General features: G+C 35.4%; 1 protein-coding gene across 5 annotated transcripts in view; it reads left to right on the top strand.

Moving 5' to 3' along the window:
• Sap47 (Synapse-associated protein 47kD) overlaps positions 1-19,904 on the top strand; it is a 140,451-nt gene that overhangs the window by 9,880 nt on the left and 110,667 nt on the right. For all 5 annotated transcript variants that reach the window (XM_085957270.1, XM_085957272.1, XM_085957269.1 and 2 more), the window contains exons 3-4: positions 7,652-7,731; positions 10,420-10,541. In XM_085957270.1, the coding sequence (XP_085813396.1) occupies positions 7,652-7,731; positions 10,420-10,541 (202 nt within the window). The remainder of the gene's footprint in view (positions 1-7,651; positions 7,732-10,419; positions 10,542-19,904) is intronic.

The raw sequence follows: 19,904 nt of genomic DNA, 5'->3' as shown, positions 1-19,904 counted from the left end.
CACGTGAATCTTTGTCAAAAATATAGTATTGCTCGCGGGCCGCGGTTTGCCCGTGCCTGCTGTAGACGATGGAAAGTTTCTGTGAATTTCTACCATCGAATCTCAATAACAATAGAAACTTTACCCTTTACGTCCCTCCACTGCACGTCTAACCAATTGGTGATTAGGTAATAATTGCAGGCCGTACTAAATATGGTTTTAATACAAGCGTCAATGCATACACTCAAACAATACCAATACAAATGCGAAGCACTTTTCCCGTACAACAATGACTCTGTAAAACGTGTTCCCTATATCATTGAAGACTTACAGATTAGACCAGTGTTCCCCAACTTTTTTATACCCACGAACCGGTGTTAATGAAAAAACTATTACGCGAACCGCACAGAAATAAAAACTATTATTTAGGTAGGTACTTACACTTTTGTTTATTAGTTTTTAAATCATATATTAAGTACCTATATTATTATATAACTTATAACAGAACATAACAGTCTATTTGTGAATACAAAAAATACATAATCTTAATATGAATATTATGAATTGAAATAATTAGTAACTGATTAATTAATACTATTTATTATTTACTTTAATAAGAATTTTGACAAACCGATATTTTTTTTAAATGGTGCAAAATCTGCTGTTCTAGAAAGGAGAGATGAAGCGCTGCTTTGACATCCATTCGGTTTCTATGTTCCGTTTTTAAGACCGAAAAAGTCTTCTCACACGAATGGGTAGTCGAAAATGCGGACAATAATTTAATGGATGTTTTTTTTTTTTTTAATTGGCGACAACCATTTTAGGACCGGCGGTCGGTAAACACTGCACTAGACTACGAACAGCAGCGAAATACGAATGAAATCATCTAGGCCTCATCACGATATTGAAAGTTATTTAAAACACTGATAATTTCAAAACTAATCAAGGTGTCTCAATAAGTGAGGTGGCATTGTAGGTCGCCCACGATGGCCGAGCGGCTTAAGGAACGGCCTATAACGTCGCGGGTCCCAGGTTCGAATCCTGGGTCTGGCAAAAAATACACACATTGCTTATCACGTTGTGTTTGAGTCAGAATATGGACCTAATAGGTTGAGCAAGTGGCTAACATACATTTCTCGTAAAAACGAAAATCTGTTAATACAAACTTCCACCCTGTGGGGGTGGGGTCCATATGATCATATCAGGCTCGGACATGGTATAATAATATTGTAGGTAACAGTTTCATATGATAATGCACGCTCGACGGGGCACCAGTGTTGCCAACCGTATTATTAGTATTTGTACTATAATTTTGGTCCGCGTACTATGTACGATATATATGTAGGTATAGTAAATACTCCCATAATACTATAATTATTTAAATATCTGACAAAAAATATTTTTAACTCAAAGCTTTAATTTCGACTTTACAAATTACGCTAAAAGTAGGTACCTACTTAACACGGTGGCCGCTCGGCTTAAGCGTTGGACTATCACGCCGTGGGTTTCAGGTTCGAATCCTGGGTCGGGCAAGTACACATATTGTTTTTGAATTTGTGTGTGAGTAAGGGTATGGACCTAATAGGTTGAGCAAGTGGCTGGCATCCATTTCTCGTAAAAAACAAAATCTGTTAATACAAACCTCTACTCTATCGAGGCCCATATGATCCTATTAGGATCGGACATCGTCGAAAATTTTTTTTTGTGCTAATTAAGTACTATGATTTTGTAAAAGAAGAGATCGGTGTGTATACTTATGTACGCGCGTTAGAAGTTATACTTCTTTGGCGTAACAAAACAAAAAATGACAAAACAAATAACAAAAAAATATTATTGCAGAATGTACCTACTTTGGAAGAAAAAAATCTCAAAACCTGTGTTTGAAAAATTTAGCAAACCGCTATTTTGACCGGTTTGCTTAAACAGATGACTGTACAACTATTTTCGTTAACAATAATAATTTATTACAAATCAAAAGTAAAACATAGCGTATGCCCTATTTAATGGTTTAACTGAAACGTGATTAACTTTTGTGATGAAACATAATAATTATTATTATCTTCAATTATTATAAACCGCTAATTATCAAATTGATGGGATATACGACAAATATTATCCTAAACTGTACAAATATGTATTTTTGTGTATGAAGTGTCTAAATATTGTAAATTTACAACATATCATTGTTTGAATAAATTATTTACCGACTCAACATTCACAAAATTTATTTATTTATTGATATATAATTTTACTCATAAATATGCAACTTTGCTTCTTATGCAACATTCAGTCCCTACCCAACCGGCCCAAGCCACAGCCCTCAATATCACAGCTGAAAATTACAAACCCCCAGCATTTAGAATATCCGAACGTCGCCGCGTAAAATAAATTATGTTGCATCGGCGGGCCAAACTTCCGTCCCACGCCAAATTGATGCGCTACATTACATTAATTAATGCGGTATTTACGTTTAAAATAGTTATGTACCTATGTCTCAAATTTGCATACAATTTGAGACCAACATGCCTAAGCATACATAAGTCTGCCCAAGTGCGGCACTTTGTCTAGGGACGCCACTGACTAGTAGTTAGGTATACCATGCACTTCCAATCCATTATAAATACTTATAATGATTAAGGCCGGTTCGTCCGCTTAGACCAGGTTTTCCAACCTTTTTCGACTACCGTCTCCTTTTATAGCATAATATAATATTTCATCAGCGCCCCACATCCATAGAAAAAAATAATATAAATTATAATACATTCTGCGGTTTGTACTTGTTGTATTAAATTCTGTCAGTATGTAGAATTCAATCAAATTTATATTAATTATTAATTTTTATTCACTCAATCAAATTTAATATTAGGTCGTCACAAAAATAGTACGGTAGGTATCTACGTGTATTCGAAATGATACAAAACAATGTTTTTCAAAACTTAATCCAAAACATATTTATTTAAAATTATTATTTAATGCATCATCCTCTCCATATTGATATTAGTTTTTTTAATTCTATGGCGAAAAGTCTCACGGTTTTTGAGCGGATGGATAAATCATCTTCTGTACTATAAATACTGCTTCCCATTAATGATGGTAACAGGTCAGGAGAATATGGCGTATGTGTGGATGTGCCGTGGACCGGCTGAGACAATCAATTGAAGAAAACGTTCAACACTGCTCAAGAGAAGAGGTGGATTTTTTTCGTTACGCCTTTACGGCACAAAAGACCCTGCAAAAACTGTATGGCACATCTATTTAAATAGCCTCGGCTTTTTTTACATAATTCAAAAATAAATAAAACGATTAATACAAGTGAAGGTGAAAGTATCGATTTGTCTTTCATCATCAGCCTGAATCTATCCACTGCCGGATGAAGGCCTCTTCAAGCTGCTTCCACTTCTCTCGGTCCTGTGCGTTGCGTTGCCACGTACCTACTTCTGCAGAACTTTATCATTTCATCGATCCTGCGGCCTATAGGTCTACCTTGCGGACGTTTTATACCTCTCGGATACCTCTCGGATACCACTAGATGACTAAATTTGTCCAACGATTGTCTCTTCTTCGAGCTATGTGTCCATCCCATTTCCATTTGAGGCTTTTAATGAACTCTATCACATCGCAAACCCTTGTCTGCTTCATTATCCACTCATTTCTTTTTTGTTCTTTCGCGTTATGCCCAGCATGCACCTATCCATACCACGTCTTGCTACTATAAGTTTCTGGATCTCTATTTTACTTAGGGCCCATGTTTCACACGCATGTGTGATTACGGGAAGCACGCACTGGTTGAACATTTTGCGCTTTAGGCACAGTGGAAGGTCACTTTTGAAGACATTCAGGCGGCCAAAAGCACTCCAGCCTAGCTTTACTCTGCGAACAATTTCATCAAATATATATCCATAGATATCATAGATACTTGTTGTCCCAGATAGATGTAATTTTTCACCTGTTCGAGCTTAGTACCATTGATGTGGATCTATTTTTGGCCCGCAAAGCAGTTGAACATGACTTTCGTCTTTGTTACATTTATTTTCAAGCCTACTTTGTTGCTTACTTCAGCGAGTTCCTGCATTCTGATTTGGAGGTCTTCTGAGTCTTGCGAGAAAATTACTATGTCATCGGCAAAGCGCAGATCACTCAGGTATTCTCCATTTATGGGGATCCCTTTGTCATTCCAGCCAAGTTGCCTGAATAACTGTTCAAGGGTAGCTGTAAATAGTTTAGGTGAGATTGTATCACCTTGTCGGACTCCTTTACTTCTAGAGAAACTCTTCCTTTCGCCTCATTGTCTTCCAATGCAGTACCTCCCCTTTGCTTTGAGATTTTTACTGCCCTCAAAAGGGGCGTGGGCGGTGGCGGTAGCGCTATGTACTATGTGTGTACTAGGTATCTGAGTGTTACTTACCTACTTACTTATTAAAAGATAGTGTGAATTAATAATGAGACTAGCTGCAATGATTCGTCAACAGACAGGAACAACAATATGTCCGATTTGTTCATCTCACTCATGGCGGACAGACTATAGCCAGAAATAATATTGTAATTAACTGTGGTTAGGTTAGGTACCTACACAGATCATGTTAAACTGTGATATTTCAGTTACATAGTGTTACATCGGTTATTCAAAATCTTTAAGTGACGTAGAAGACTACGCTGTTATTTTCGATTAGGTATCGTATGCCAGTAGAGTCTCCTCGGGCTATTTCAATTTTACTCAATAGTATACAATTTGGTCACCTGTTTCTTTAACTTTAAAACAATACTATAGTACATGTATTAAAATTAGATAGATTGAATAGTTTCAAGTAAATAATATGAACATATGCCTTAATCGAATGTCGCTGGAATCATAACGTATCTCGCGCTGTCGCCATTTTAGCTAGGTACGCTTTTATGGCCATTCTACGCGAGCAGGTGAAACGCCGCGGATTACCAGCTATCGACCGCTCTGAATTTTCCAAAATATACGTGTCCGTCCAAACGCGTCTAATCTGCACCGCGATTTCCTAACTATCGACTCGTGTGGCACCAGACGACATGACGTAATTGTGACGTCAGCCAATACACGCTCGAAGCATGCCGCCCGCGCGCAGTGCCCACCGCAGATATTATTACGATGAAACACCTATATGTGTATGGTGACAATGAATAGCGCCGCTGTCGGAGTAGCGTTATATTCTCGAGCGCTATTATCACTCCGGTAGTACGTCACAATGATGTCATATGACGTCATGTCGATCGGGCAGCCGGCACTCGCAAGTTCTAACATCAGGGCCCAGGGGCCTTATGTTAGAACTTGCGAGTCGTGTGAAACATCGTAGTCATTCGCGAAAGTGACGTAGGTTATCGAAATAAGGCATGTCGAAACTTATCACTACCTGAATTAGTCATAATCTGTGTCGACAATATTGCCCATACCAAAGGGCACTCGTGACCATAGTCCCCCATACGAGTTGAGTATGTGAGCATGCGCACTGCTCGCGCCGATAACGCAGTTTAGTTTTCAACTGTCAAATAAAAGTGAAAGGTTAGGCTGCGAAAAGATAGTATTTTATTATTGGGCTCGCGAGAATAATTACCTACATATTATTATTTTATATTTCGCCAAAGCATTGCTATAGATTTGTATCGTTCACCCAATTATTGTAAAATATGTCAATCCCATAAATAGTTACTTTTGCGGCACTTTTAGGATCACGTAATCATCCGCGAAACAGATCAAATAATTATGTTAACTTATGTCAAAATGCTTTTTCACTCAGTGATGCACTATTTATACGTAATTTTCGATTAAACAAAGAGCTTGTGAGATATATTTTACAAATTCTCACACCATATAGGTTTATTAGGTATCTTAAGTTTAATGTTACTACCTACCTACAAGCGTGAAGAGTTTACAATGCGAAAAAATGAATATGGTTGTATAGATTAAAATTAATCAAAGACATAGAAGATGTATGTTATATTTTGACACATTATTACCTTTATAATATTATATCCATGGAGAATTAAAAAGTCGTAGGTAGGTATAATGTTGAGACGGACATAACCTCACCTACCTCATTTCAATTAAGATCACTTAATTGAAACCTCTCCATTCTTTTGCTACTTTTGCACGACGAAGGACGTGAATTCATGTACATATTGCCCGATTTCCATGTTTATTTTGATATTTCGTTTCGTATGTGACAGCAGCGATGCCAACCGTACTATAATTATAGTACAATACTATAATTTTAATTCCGCAAAAAATGGAAAATACTATAATTTTACGGCAAATATACCAAAATACTATAATTTTAAAGGATTCTAGACGAAAAATGTTCCTGTACTATATATTTTTCAGAAATACTATAATTTTTTTGCCATTGTACTATAATCAGCATAGAAAAAGATGGCAACACTGTGTGACAGTGACCTTGAAAATCAAAACGTCAAAATGAATGAGTTCGCTGACGGAAAGAACACGGCATTACCAATTTATAAACAATAAAGATGCCGAATTATTATATTACCTATTCACAATGTTACTTAATACTCTGTTATCTTGAGTTCAATTAATTATGTTAATGTTTTATAATGGTTTGTAATGAATAAATACCTACATAAAAATAAATGTTATTGAAGACACTGTGTTTATTTTGTTAAATCTTGTTTTACAGTGTAATAATATTATATGGTTTCGCATTTATGTAAGGTTATATTCTACGTACATATATCTATATCATATACTAAATCAATCGAATATTGTAGGAATTATACACAAACATAACCAACAAAAATAATGATTTCGTTTGACATTTCATTTTTGACGTTTCATCTTGTACCATAGACACCGATTTTCTCGGTTTTGGCGATGTTGCCAACTAGTCACTCGCGAGTTAAAATAGTCCGTAGCGAGTGGCTTCAAAAATAGGTGTTATCGTATACGGTATGAAACGGGCGATACTTACTTGTCATACCACACAGTTTTCGACCATACGACTCGCAAGTTCTAACATACCCGCCCAGAGCGCGAAAAATACAAACCGTACCGGCACCCACCGACGCGTTCCAATCACTAACAACACCGCCCGCTTTCTGAACGCCTCCCCCGCGGCCGTCGAAATCGTCTAGGATCTAGGTCTAGACTAGACAATAGATTATGCTCATTATAAACCCATGGTTCTGTCTGATGGTGGGGTTGGTCGAGGCGTTTCACTTGCTCGTGTAGAATGAACCAAAGGTACATCGTGCCTGCCAGTGGGAATTCGGAAAAAAGTAATTTTACAAGTGTCGCGAAAATACGTTTGCATTCATCAGAGGCCTAGTAGCTCCAGCTGGAACGATATTTATGTACAGGTACAGCAATGTACGGTTATGTACAAAAGTAGGTACCTAAATACACCCACTTCTGTATTAGTACCTACCTGTACCTATGTGCCCACTGCATACCATTATTATTTAGTACCTAATGACATCGGTACATAGTCGTTTCCAATTGAACCGAGGCACTTATTTAGGTAACTATTAAATCTATATTGACTAACAATGTAGGTATCAGACATATATTATGTTGCGTCACAATAAAATAACGTAGAGTGCTTTTTGAGAAGGTGGCGGGTGAGGTGAGGTGAGGTCCTACAGTAAATGAGTAGGTTTAGTGAGCCGCATGTTTGTGTGTGTGTTGCAGTGCTACTGGGGGCGCTGACAGCGGTCCGGCGTCTCCCGCGGGAACTCCAACCGAGGACCAGGCTGGACAAATTGGAAATGGTGAGTCTTCAACATCATCTCTATTCATTTCTACTGATTTGTGATACTGACGAGACATATTATATGTATGTATATTTTTAACTAACTTACAAAAATATATGAAACAACAAGCAAACTCTTCAGTATTTCTAGTTTCTATACATAGTTGTGATGTATGATGTACCCCCAAAATGTTTATGTCAAATACATAATAAAAATATTGTTTCGACAAGCATTCTTTCATTTCTTTGCAATTAGAATTTAGATAACAAAGACAGAATGTCAATCCACAGTTTCATTAATTTAACACTGATTATTACAGTTTTAACATTTTTACAGTAAAGGGCTGAGATATATAATTTTTATTGCACAAATGTGAGAAAACTGGAATGCTGGAAATTTGCTTTTGTGCTTAATGCATGCGTTGGAAGTAGAGTTTGTGTGATTTGAAAATTCTCGATTTTAAGAATATTTTTTCCCCATTCAATTCTGGGTTGGTTTATCGATTTCTCGATAAATATCTTTGATTGTTTTTTAACCTATCCGGCCCAATCTTCCGTTTTTGATCAAATTCGAGACCCTTTTTAGCTTTCTCGTACTAGGTAATGAAACAAATTTAATCGGAATTCCGGTTGAATGTCGAGACGTTTTTGTAGTTTTCCCTGGCAAAAAAATTCACACGCTAATTTACAGAATTCCGTTGCGGTTAAAAGTCAAGAGTTTTTTAAAGCTTTAGAGAATGTAATATTCTAATTATTGAACATGCATAATTCTGAAAACATTTATGAGAAAATGTAGCTAATATTTTTCGAAAAAAGTAAGACACCCGGCAGGAATCGAACCTACGTCTCTTGGGTTTCGCGCCCTGTGCGTCCTTGCGTCAGCAAGCCGCCATTGAAATACATTAGCTGGATACTGGAGTTTCAGTCTCGTCTTTTTTGAGTATTCACGTGAGAGGATGGCCTTAGTCATTAGTGGATGTAAGGACGCTTCGTAAATGCGTCGAGGACTCATCCTTCCCCAGAAATGCCGTGTGACTAGTTTGTTTGTTAACGTGACATCGTCGATTACTATATTTTGCTCAAAATTTCCGATTGCAATGATTCAGTTATTATTTTTAATCAAAATGACAAATAATGATTTCTGCCTGCTCTTTTGGGATGTACCTACCTATTGTTCCATTTGTCAAAGCTGAACTGACACAACGTCCTTATAATAAAATGACGGCAAAACAAAATGGTAGCGTGACTCTTTATCTATTCTAATTATGATTTTATTTATCGAAAATAGCTACTTAATTAATTGAAGAGTGACATTCCAAACCGGCCTTAGTCCAAAATTACAAATTTTCATGTTTTGATGGAATCCGATAGAGTGTGCTGAGATCTATATTCTCACTAAAACTTATATTTTACAAAAAATCCTAAGTCTCTTAAATTTGATGTCGAAATGTGCCTTTTTTTCTCAAAACAGCACTAAGGTAACGGTTGATTCTTTCCAAACTGGCCTAAGGATATATGCGCATGCGCAGTTGAACTCTTTTTGCTTCATTTACGCTCCAAGCGGCCATAATATAATATTGTAACACGTCAGATTAGAAATGTCAGAGTAAATATTAGAGAATTTGTGTTTTATAAGTTCATGTGCACATCAGTAAACTATTTTTTTATTGAAACTGATCCTACATTGTAGTATTATTATATAATATATTATTATGCTGTAAAAGTTACAATGTTTACCTTTTTATCAAAAAATGCATCAAAGTGAAAGAAATTTTATATTATTTTTATTCATTAATCATCCCAACAGAACTGTCCATGACCAGATTCTATTACACAATCATAATTGTATACACAAAATACACTCAACTTTATTTTATTGTGTCCCAAACTGTACTTAGTACAGACTTTGGGCCATTTTGAAAAAAAAGTCAGTTTTTGAATGAATTTTTTTGAAGTTTTACTATTCTTTTTAATGTTATTTATATACTATGTTTTTGAGTCTTTGAATTTTCTATAAAATTGCCAAACATTATAGTACCGAAAAATTAAGAGGTAAATTGCAAATCACAAAAATATGATTATCTCAAAATCAGATTTTTAGACTTAGGCCGGTTTGGAATGTCACTCTTCAATTGTCATAAAGTAGGTATATATCCATAAAAGAATTTGGACTATAACTAGAATAAGCCCTATACGTTATTTATTTTCTGTTATGACATTTGAAATCATTTAGCAAACGCATGAAGCATGGTTATGTTGGTAAACTCCACATATATTAACGTCGCTCAGTTGCCATTCCAATTTCGTCACTCAGTCAAAATGGCTGCCATCTTTTTTGTTTATCGGGATTACATACTGTTATAAACGGTTTTACACAAATTTTACGGGAAATATTAATGCCGAAGTGCAGTATTATTGGTTGCGTATCTAATCATCGTGACGGATTGACTGTCTTTCTATCCACCCTGAAATGTGGCATATAAATGTCATAGCAGCAGTGTGACGTTCTCTGCAAATGAACCTGCAATGCCATTCATCTGTAGCTAATTTAATAAGTGGACCAAAGATCCTTTTTTTGCTTCAATTTCATACATTTAGGTTATATTATTACATAATGGTTTTTCAAAGATTTCCATAGTATCTACAAATAATTTTATTTTATGTATGAATTAGATAAGAATTATTAATGAATCTTTTTTATGCACAGTAACACACAAGGCGGTCGCCGGAGCCAAATCCTTCGGCAGCTTCCTCTACTCTGCAGTCAACAAAGCGGGCGCCAAAGTCAGCGAAGCAGGAGCCAAGATAAAGAAAACCGTCGAAGAAAATGTAAGTCACGTCTTTACTTATTAATCAGATTGTTTTTACCATGTTTTCCCCCCTACCCTTTCTTTTAAAATGAGACCTTGTGAGGTCAGAGAAGCAGACCTCGGTTTCCTGACTTATATTTCTAGGGTTGGATCTTGTGAGTACATTGATGCCCTTTCCCACATATTTTCATCTAGCTAAGTATTGAGCTGTTGAATTTACATTTATCTTCGCCTTTCAAATAAGTCTTCGATGGAAAACAGTTAAGAAAAACCCTCTTCCGAATATTGCCCGTATGGGTCCAACAAACAAAAAGTTTAGCTTGAAATTGTGATCTTGTATGATGTTGTATGTACTTAAATAAATAATCTAAGTTCTTGTAAACGAATTAACGATAAATCTATCATTACGATTTGGACATGTTATTGAACCAGCAGTAGTTGTCGATGGCTACTTACTGCGTACTTGTGTTTAGGGGTTTTCACTGTATGTACATACTATCGATTGATTCAGGAGTGACATAGGCTGCCATCGTAGACCAATAGGAAAGGCACTACGATGAGAACACAATGTACCAACTTTGATTACCGGTCGGATCACAATACATCTAGGTACGAGTATTCAATTTTCTCAAGCACGGCTGTTTCTGTGATGTATTTGATTATTATAAGTTTTAGTGTAAAAAAAGCGTTCATCTGTCCTTTCAAAAGCTCTCATTCTGAAGGGAAGCTCCAGGGTTAATAATCGAAGAAGCGCACCCACAATTAGTCTGGGTCTAACCACGGTACGTTTCTCGTAGATAATCAAGTACCAGTATCAAAAAGATATTAAAATTTAATTTGATGTGTTATTTTTTAAACGCCAGACTAGGCCCAATGTTAGGTAAAAAAAGCAAGCTCGCCCTTAAAAGCAAACTTATTTTCTATACTGCGATTACCCGTCCCACTATGACTGCTATTTTGATATTATGCTGCCCCGTCTGGGGTGGGGCTCTACAAAACATTTTAAAACGCTTCAGATTATACAAAACAAATCTCTTAGAATGATGACAGATGCCCATGGTTCGTTTGCAATATAACCTTCATATTATACACTTGAACGTGGAAACCACGTGTTGAAACTGAAACTAAAAAAATAATCTACAGATCCATGTCAGCAGTGGGAGGTCTATCTAGTTATAGAGGTCTAACCAGTCAATCAAAGATCTTAACAATAATTACGATCCAGGTATCCCCACCGAATTTTCGAGGCCACATGTACCTAATATTGTTCTTAAAGTTTCTTTAGTGTATATATTTTTTTTATTTTTTCCTTCAGTAGGAGACAAAAGAGAGGCTATTTAGTTTCCTCTCTATCTGCATAAGTATATATAAAAAAAATAAATACACAGTGCTGGCTCCGTCAATTCGAAGGAGAAACTACTGTATAACCACATAATTATTTTTCCGTGTTATTTTTTTTTATTCCCTCAAACCCACAATGAAGGGACATGAGCTCTACGTTAAGAGGTATACACACGCGAGTACTACATTTATGACGAGGACAAAAGATCGTTTGGCCTCGGTGCCTCATATAATACCTATATTATATAAGTACTATTTAAGGGGGGACGTGCGTCGCGTAGATCAAAATGGGGATTTTATGCTATTTTCAAAGCATGATCCTGAACATTCCTTAAATGTTGTAGATAATCTATTTATATAATTTTAAAGCCTAATTATCCTTTATATTTATTTTAAACATTTTATGACTGCATAAAGTATTTTTATTAGATAAAATAATATTCTTCTAAACCTCTCGCTCTAATGTTTTAGAATATAGTCATATTTCGGTACATCCATGTGCAGTGGTGTTAATATTTTTTAGATTTATTAATTTTTAAACGCATTTACAAAACCATTAGTAAAATTATTGTTAACATTATATAGTGACATATATACGATAAAAAAATATATTTAATAATCTTTTTGTGATCCCAAATTTGACAAAAATTACGCATTTTATTATTAAAATATGGGCACGATTAACACATTTGAAGATAATTCTAAAGATACTAAATATAAGCTATGTCTTTGACCATTCAAATGTGATGACATCCTACGAATAATATATGCTTTATAATAATTATTGACCTAAGAATAAGGTAGTATAATTTTGAAATACGCCATTTCTATTGGCATTTCCCAGTGGCTAAGCTACAACATACGGCCGTAGCCATAAATTTACAAACGATAAATGAAGTGGGGAGTAAGATCATGTTATCGCGCGTGTTTGAACATTGTGTTTTTATTTTATTTTAAACATTTACAACCACAGAGTTCTGTGCAATTTCAACTTGCCTTTCTGCATGATCACCTAACATCATACCCACTTTGACTCATTTCGTCAATTAACCACAAGCCTTTTGAGGGAACAGCTAACATGTTCCACAGAGTTAACTATGATTTATATGGTGGAGTGCCATGTTAGACGTAAGTTAAGCGGTTTAGGCTATATTTCAGCTGAGGCGCGGTCTACAACGATCGTGACTACGCAACGCACAGATTATGCAAACGTCGCGTGACGAACAAAACATAATTTGTCATAAAAATTCAACATGCGTCCATTTCATGTTATATTTATTGTTATTTAAGTAATAATAACAATATATTTATTGACACGTTTTGTTTTTCGAGTAAATACGCAACATTTTTTAGTCATCTTTACACGATTTAAGAATTAATTCCGCCGACGCCATCACAAAACAAATTGACGTGCGAACAGGTCTATTATCGCTCTCCGACTGGCAACGCATGCAAAATTACGTCCCACCTATTGCTGAAAAATATTTGCCGTTTGACTGAAGTATGCTCTTAAGGCATCTGTCACATCAGGATATCAATTCCATTCCATGTTTCCTCTACTACAAACATATTGCTTCGTCTGACAAATGCAGATGTAGTATCATACTATCATTTAAAAAAAAGTGTCTACATATTTGTATTCGCTGACCCCGACAATGTATATTTACAACAAGATTGTCAATGTACCCGCCTTAGAAGTCGAATTTATCGAATCGTAATTTGTCTTATATGTATTTCAAAATGGATCGAATAGCTGATATATTTAGGACGAATCTCAAAAATTTATGCACGAATGAAACAGAATTTAATACTTTTTCTAGACAAAGTTAGGCACTTTTGTACAATATTATATGCTGAAACTTTCTTATACCCGGTTGGATGATTGAACGAAATCGACAAAAGCTTAACTCGGTCATAAAAAAGAAAATGAGTCAAAGTGTCTTCGCCAACGCTTGACAGGCAATTATTCCCAATACGTTTCCACATATTAAGCCTCGAAATGTTGGCGTATAAAAGTTCATGTTATATTCATGTTTACAACAAATAAAATGCATGTACGAGGGTTGTCCAAGAATTTAAAACCTATATTATTTAAAAAATCAGGAAAAATTTATTCTTATAAAAAAAGCATACGAAATTTTAGGTACATATCCCCACTATTTTTCGACGTCATCCCCGTTGCGATCGATGCACTCGGTGAGCCGTGGCACAGGTCTTTGATTCCCTTGTAGTCATAGAGTCGTAGAACTCAGCCGCCGCCGTTCTCAAAAATGTTAGCACCTCTTCCTCCAAGTCCCCGTCGGTCTCAAAGCGTTTTCCGACCAAATGTGAAGAAAAAGATGGAAATAACTCGGCGCCAGGTGGGGCGGGGCTATGAGCAGGATGACGGGAAACATCCCATTTGAATGAGTCCAAAAAGGCCTAAGCGCTTTTCATACGATTTTGTTTGTGAGCTTCCGTCAGCATTTTGGACACCCAACGAGCACATAGCACAGAGCATACCCCAATTTTCCCCTCAAAATCGTTGATGAAATTACCATAATTGGATGTGAGACGACGATGGATTTCAACAGGGTGGACTCCTGGTTGAGAAACCAAATGATTGAATGCACCTCGCAGGCGGCGGGATTCGACAGCGGAGCGTCCGTCTCAAACAGATGCAAAGGTCATACTGAAGCAGCTACCGAGCCTGCTCACCACTCGTTCTGGAAAGCGAAGTCTATGCTACACGCCAGTGCTGCCATCTTTTGAGAAATAAGATCCGCGTCGCCAAAAATGAATAAAGGTCTTTAATTCTTGGACAACCCTTGTGTTACTCGTATGTAGATAACTTGTCGAACGGTCGCGGTCTAAAGTATTTCCATATTTTTATGAACAAGTAGATGTCAGGCGTCATAGAATATTATGTAACTGTAAACGTGGGTTTTATTATGACTACTTGGGTACGTAGTTAATTTTTCAATGGTTACAATTTCATTAGGTTCCTACGCCTACTTTTCAAAGCTATAATTTCATTAAAATATGGGATTTTGATGGAAAAAAATTAAAAGCTGCAAAACATAATATAATTTAATTTTCTTGCATTTATTAGATTATAATTACCTACAAAAAAGTTCGATAGGAGAGAAGTTGCGACTTAACTGTTGATCACAAGCGACGAGAGTGGACACATACGACTCTATAATACTTGCTGTAGTTTGAAAACTGAATGCTATCACGACGCATAAAAATATACATTGATGAACATTTTGACTGTGGTTTTATACGATTTACAAGATAATGTTTAGTTTTCTTTTTAATATCATATTTATTTTTCTGTTACCAATTAATAGTCGACGTTTCATGTGGCGTCGTTGAACGAGATATTGTTGGCCATAATATGAAAAGTAAACCGAATTGTTGTAGCAGGCAGGCAGGCAAAAAAATATCGATTTTCTTTTTGGCGCTAGTGTAAGTTTCATCGGTTCAGTCTTTAAAAAATAACTTCTGCAATATTTTCTGTGTCACATTAAATTTGCCTTCCTGCTAGCATACTTAGGTAATACTGAGATATATTCATACCGAGTTATTTATTGTTAGCAAAAGAGGTCATATTTAATGAATATTATGTACACAGCTTTTACATCTTTGGTTTTCTCTATTTTCTTTTCTATACCCTTTCGCTATAAATATTTATTTATAGACTTGTAATATATAATATGTTGTAGGTATATAGGTACTATTCAATATTACTTGAAACAAATCCCTCGCAGACGCAGTCGCAGGTCGGCCGACTCTTTTTCTTCTACCAGCTTTTCGGATCCTAATAGATTTGCTTCATGCTTCCACAATGGATTACCAGATTACGTGATCTTATTAATATAGTTATCTACCGGAATAATTTCTTTCGTTTTTTTCGGCGTTCTTTTTACACGGTATTCGTATATTCCGATTTGTTATACGTAAATTTTCTATTGCTGTATCATTCTGAATACATACGATTTCAACTTTCAGTATGTGGTTAATATAATTTAAATTTAAAATTATTTATTCTACATATTATAGTGAACATTACATATTAATGATTCAAGACGTTTACTATCCAAAGTCTCATGTAAAGGAGTTTAAAAGATTTCTTTTGAACTGTCTCCACCATAAAGCCCGTACTTAACGTAATAATGCGGGGCAATCAATAAATCAAACAATAAATCCACCTTCAATCCTGCTTCGAATTAAGGAATGATAATTAGGTTTTAATATCGTAACATCCAAAAAGACCCGGGTAGTACGCAATACGAAGCCCAACATTATCTATAGTGCCCTGTTACAATTAATACAGAATTGGTATCCATGTCCAAAGACATAAAAGTAAAATAATTTATAGAGATCGAGTTTTAACATATAAAAATGGGGCGAAAACGACCTCTGATTGACTAATTTTTGATTAAGATTTGTATATGGAATACAATGATGAATCAACATCTTTGGTAATGTTAATTTTTTTTACTCTGGCTAGTTATGGATAATTATTATGTGCCTCTTTGGTTTTACGTACTTGTCATAGTTAGGCAAACCATCAGATTCGGTACAATATAATAGGTATATTCATAAGTAGAGTTGGGTTTTGGGAATTTCCCGACGGGAATTCTCGAGAAATATTCGAGATTTTCCATCCTGAAACTCGAGAATTTAAATTTTTAACATTTCGCGATATTTTTTATAGGTTTTTTTTTAAATTTCTTGATAACTCGAGAAATCTCGAGAATTATTTTCTGGAAATCCGGAATCTCGAGAATTCAAAATTTCATCATTTCGAGAAATCCCGAATCTCGAGATTGAGATTTTCTCGTGAAATACCCAACTCTATTCATAAGTCCAAAAAGACGATTTTCCTGGAGAGCAAAAACAAAGTTACAGAGTTAATAATTACTGTAGTCATTTTTATATCAATACAACTTATAATCCCCAGAAAATTAATACAGGTTATTCTGATAAAACCGATCGGGTTGTTGCACATTGTTATATTTTGTTGTGGTTTAAGAGTAGCACACTTACTCATGGACACGTGACATTCATTTCAGTTGTTATAAGATAAGTTAGTCTAGTAGACGCATTCATTAATTTTTATTTTTATAGACTGCCTGCGACATATGATATTGTCGATGCCACTGATGCTTTCTTATATTTGGAGTGTTTTTTCATGCTTATCGTAAAATGACCAACAATGGAGCATGGCGACGCCCACGATATGGACGTGCGTATATCACCAGATTTTGTAGCCGAGCCGTATCCGCTGCTACCGTAAAAACCAGTTGCGTCTGCACGTGTGGTATGGGTTGGTGTATTTCATATTTTGTCGTATGTCACGACTTCGAGAATGTGTTTGCATGGTAACATCGATAATTTAAGGTGTTCGCCCTTCCCTCTGCCCACCTGTATCCTGATGCGGTAGGGATAGGGATCCCGCAAACACAATTTTCGGAGGTAAACAGTTTAACAATGTTAAAGCGCTGGCGATAGAGAGACCCTCATTCAACACACCACGTTTCTATAATATGAAACTTTCGAACCAATTTACGTACTCTGTATTTTCATATTTTGTTTTGAAAACACAATTTTTGTTCTCCCATCGTTATTTTAAATATGACGGAAACTCAATTTGAACTTGTCTGCAATCGAAAAATACTTTTAGGTTTATTATCTGGGCAATGTATAGATCAAATCAAATTGAATTATTAAAAGTACTTTTATAGATTCGATGCTCGTTTTGAATTCCTATTGTAGTAATCTTCACATTGCTTATTGGTAGGCTTACAATAATTTTATGAAACTCTAAACCGGGACAGGAACGGGAGATAAGGCAAAGATACAAATTTAACAACCACAAATTGTTTTATTACATATTAAAACTATGTACAAAAGAAGAATGCAGAAGGTCTGCTGCAGCAGAAATTACAATTATTTTATTAATTTATTATACCAGTCGTACTTCTCGCTGAAATGAACCTTTTTCGCACATTTCCCCGCTGTCTCATCACATATACGCTACTACAACCAATCATTAAACATTATGATTATAATATTATTTATTTATTTATTTAGAATATAGTATTATGGCATACAGCGATTGGCCAATGCGCCATAATAAATAATAAATATAAATTATAAAAATGACTTCATTACAAATAACAACCAATATAACAAGAAAGTAGAAAAGAAAGTATGTGCTTATGTAGATATTAAAGTAAAATGATAAATAAAATTATAAATTTAACCTATTTAACATGTCCACAAACAATATAATTAGTTAATAAAAAATAAATAATCCTTTATGGTGCCATCAAATAAGTTAATTGCACAATACACGACATCATGAAACATCACATCCGTCCTGCGACGGATTATCACGAAGACCGTATCGTGACAATTTATTATTGACAATCATTCGTACGCGGAACAACAGCCGGGACAAAATGCCAAAACGGCCGGGACGCCGGGACCAATGTGTGAAACCGGGACAATCCTGGTCAAACCGGGACGTATGATAAGCCTACTTATGGATAGAGACATGCGAGACTCTTGGACATTTTAGTTACATGGAAGTTGCATTAATTGCATAGGTACGGTAATTTCTTCAAAAATAATGTAGTTAATTTGAATCTTTTTACGATATTATTGATTGCAGCTGCAATGGTGAGCGAACACGTTGCTTAAGAAATTTTACGATAATTATCATACTTATCGTACAATTTAACGAGGATGTCGCGCGACACGTTGCCAGTGTGGACCGCATTATCCGCGTGTAAATTGTATCATTCATCATTCATAAATCGCATTCTAGACTTTTCACGTTTTCGGGATTAACAATAAAAACTTACCGAAATAAACTGAACACGGATATAGTTTAATGAGATGTTTTTAGACAAAGACACCTTCACCAGCGCCTGGACACGATTTTCTAATTATAATCATACCACATTAGCGTAACGTTTTGACGATACCCCAGTCCCGGAATAGTCCCAAAGGTACTTTATCTTCAACCGGTCCTGCCCCAAGACCGATTAAGAACCTTTGTTTGGCTAGCTCAGAACTATTTGGGAGAGGGTGGTCAACTAAAGTTCTTGTCTGACACTTTTAGAATACACAACGACGATATTGTTTAACTTTATAATGTTTAAGAATCGCCACCTAGTAATGGGGTGGGGTCTGGGTTATTAATTATTTAATTAACCTCAAATTCAAACTTATTTTTGTAAATATATACGTAAACGTCAAAGTCAGCTGACTATCTGTCACTTCCTTTTGTATCAGATGTTTTTCGTAAAATACTTCGCAGATTATTCTCAAAATAAAAACTCCTTGTAGTAATATGGTTTAAATTATTTATTAAATTATTTTTTGATAAATAAATTTATTTTATTTAATTGTTTATTAACAATTACACACTTTAATTTAATTACAAATAATTACTTAATTATTGTATAAAACTTATTTAACTTATTTATTAGATAAAGTTAACTAATTATAATTATTTTATATTTATTTTATGTACGATTACACACTTATAACTATGACCGTAAAATTTAAGAAACTATGCTTATTTTATATAAAAAAAATAATAGATCGCGAATTGATGACGCGTTACTATGTCGATATGTTGTTTACAATATCAACTGACAGCCCGAATCACACGTCATCTACTATGACGTCAAACCTATGACGCGTCGGAAATATTCCGCGAATGAAATATATCGCAGAAATATTTAAAAAACTATGCGGATTTGATCCGCATTTGGACAAGACCTCTCGGCACTATTGGAAAATCGGCAACTGAAGTGGATGGAAATGTATGACGTTATATAGGCCCCGAATGGGGAAGACCCGAGATTTTGACGTCATTCCCCCCACTCTAATTTTAAGTTTTCTTTGAATAACTAAAGAATCACTTATATTTTAAATCAAGAGATTATGTTCACGTATAAAGGTTCAAATACTTGTTATCGAAGTATAGATTTTATCAACTTACTATGTTAAAAAGGGACCTTAAGGGTCTTACATGACT

Source organism: Rhyacophila brunnea, unplaced genomic scaffold, assembly GCF_057557595.1.
Source record: "Rhyacophila brunnea isolate RB1 unplaced genomic scaffold, BYU_Rbru_1.0 scaffold_6, whole genome shotgun sequence".
In the NCBI taxonomy this organism is placed as follows: Eukaryota; Metazoa; Arthropoda; class Insecta; order Trichoptera; family Rhyacophilidae; genus Rhyacophila; species Rhyacophila brunnea.
This window is presented reverse-complemented; position numbering and strand designations above follow the sequence as displayed.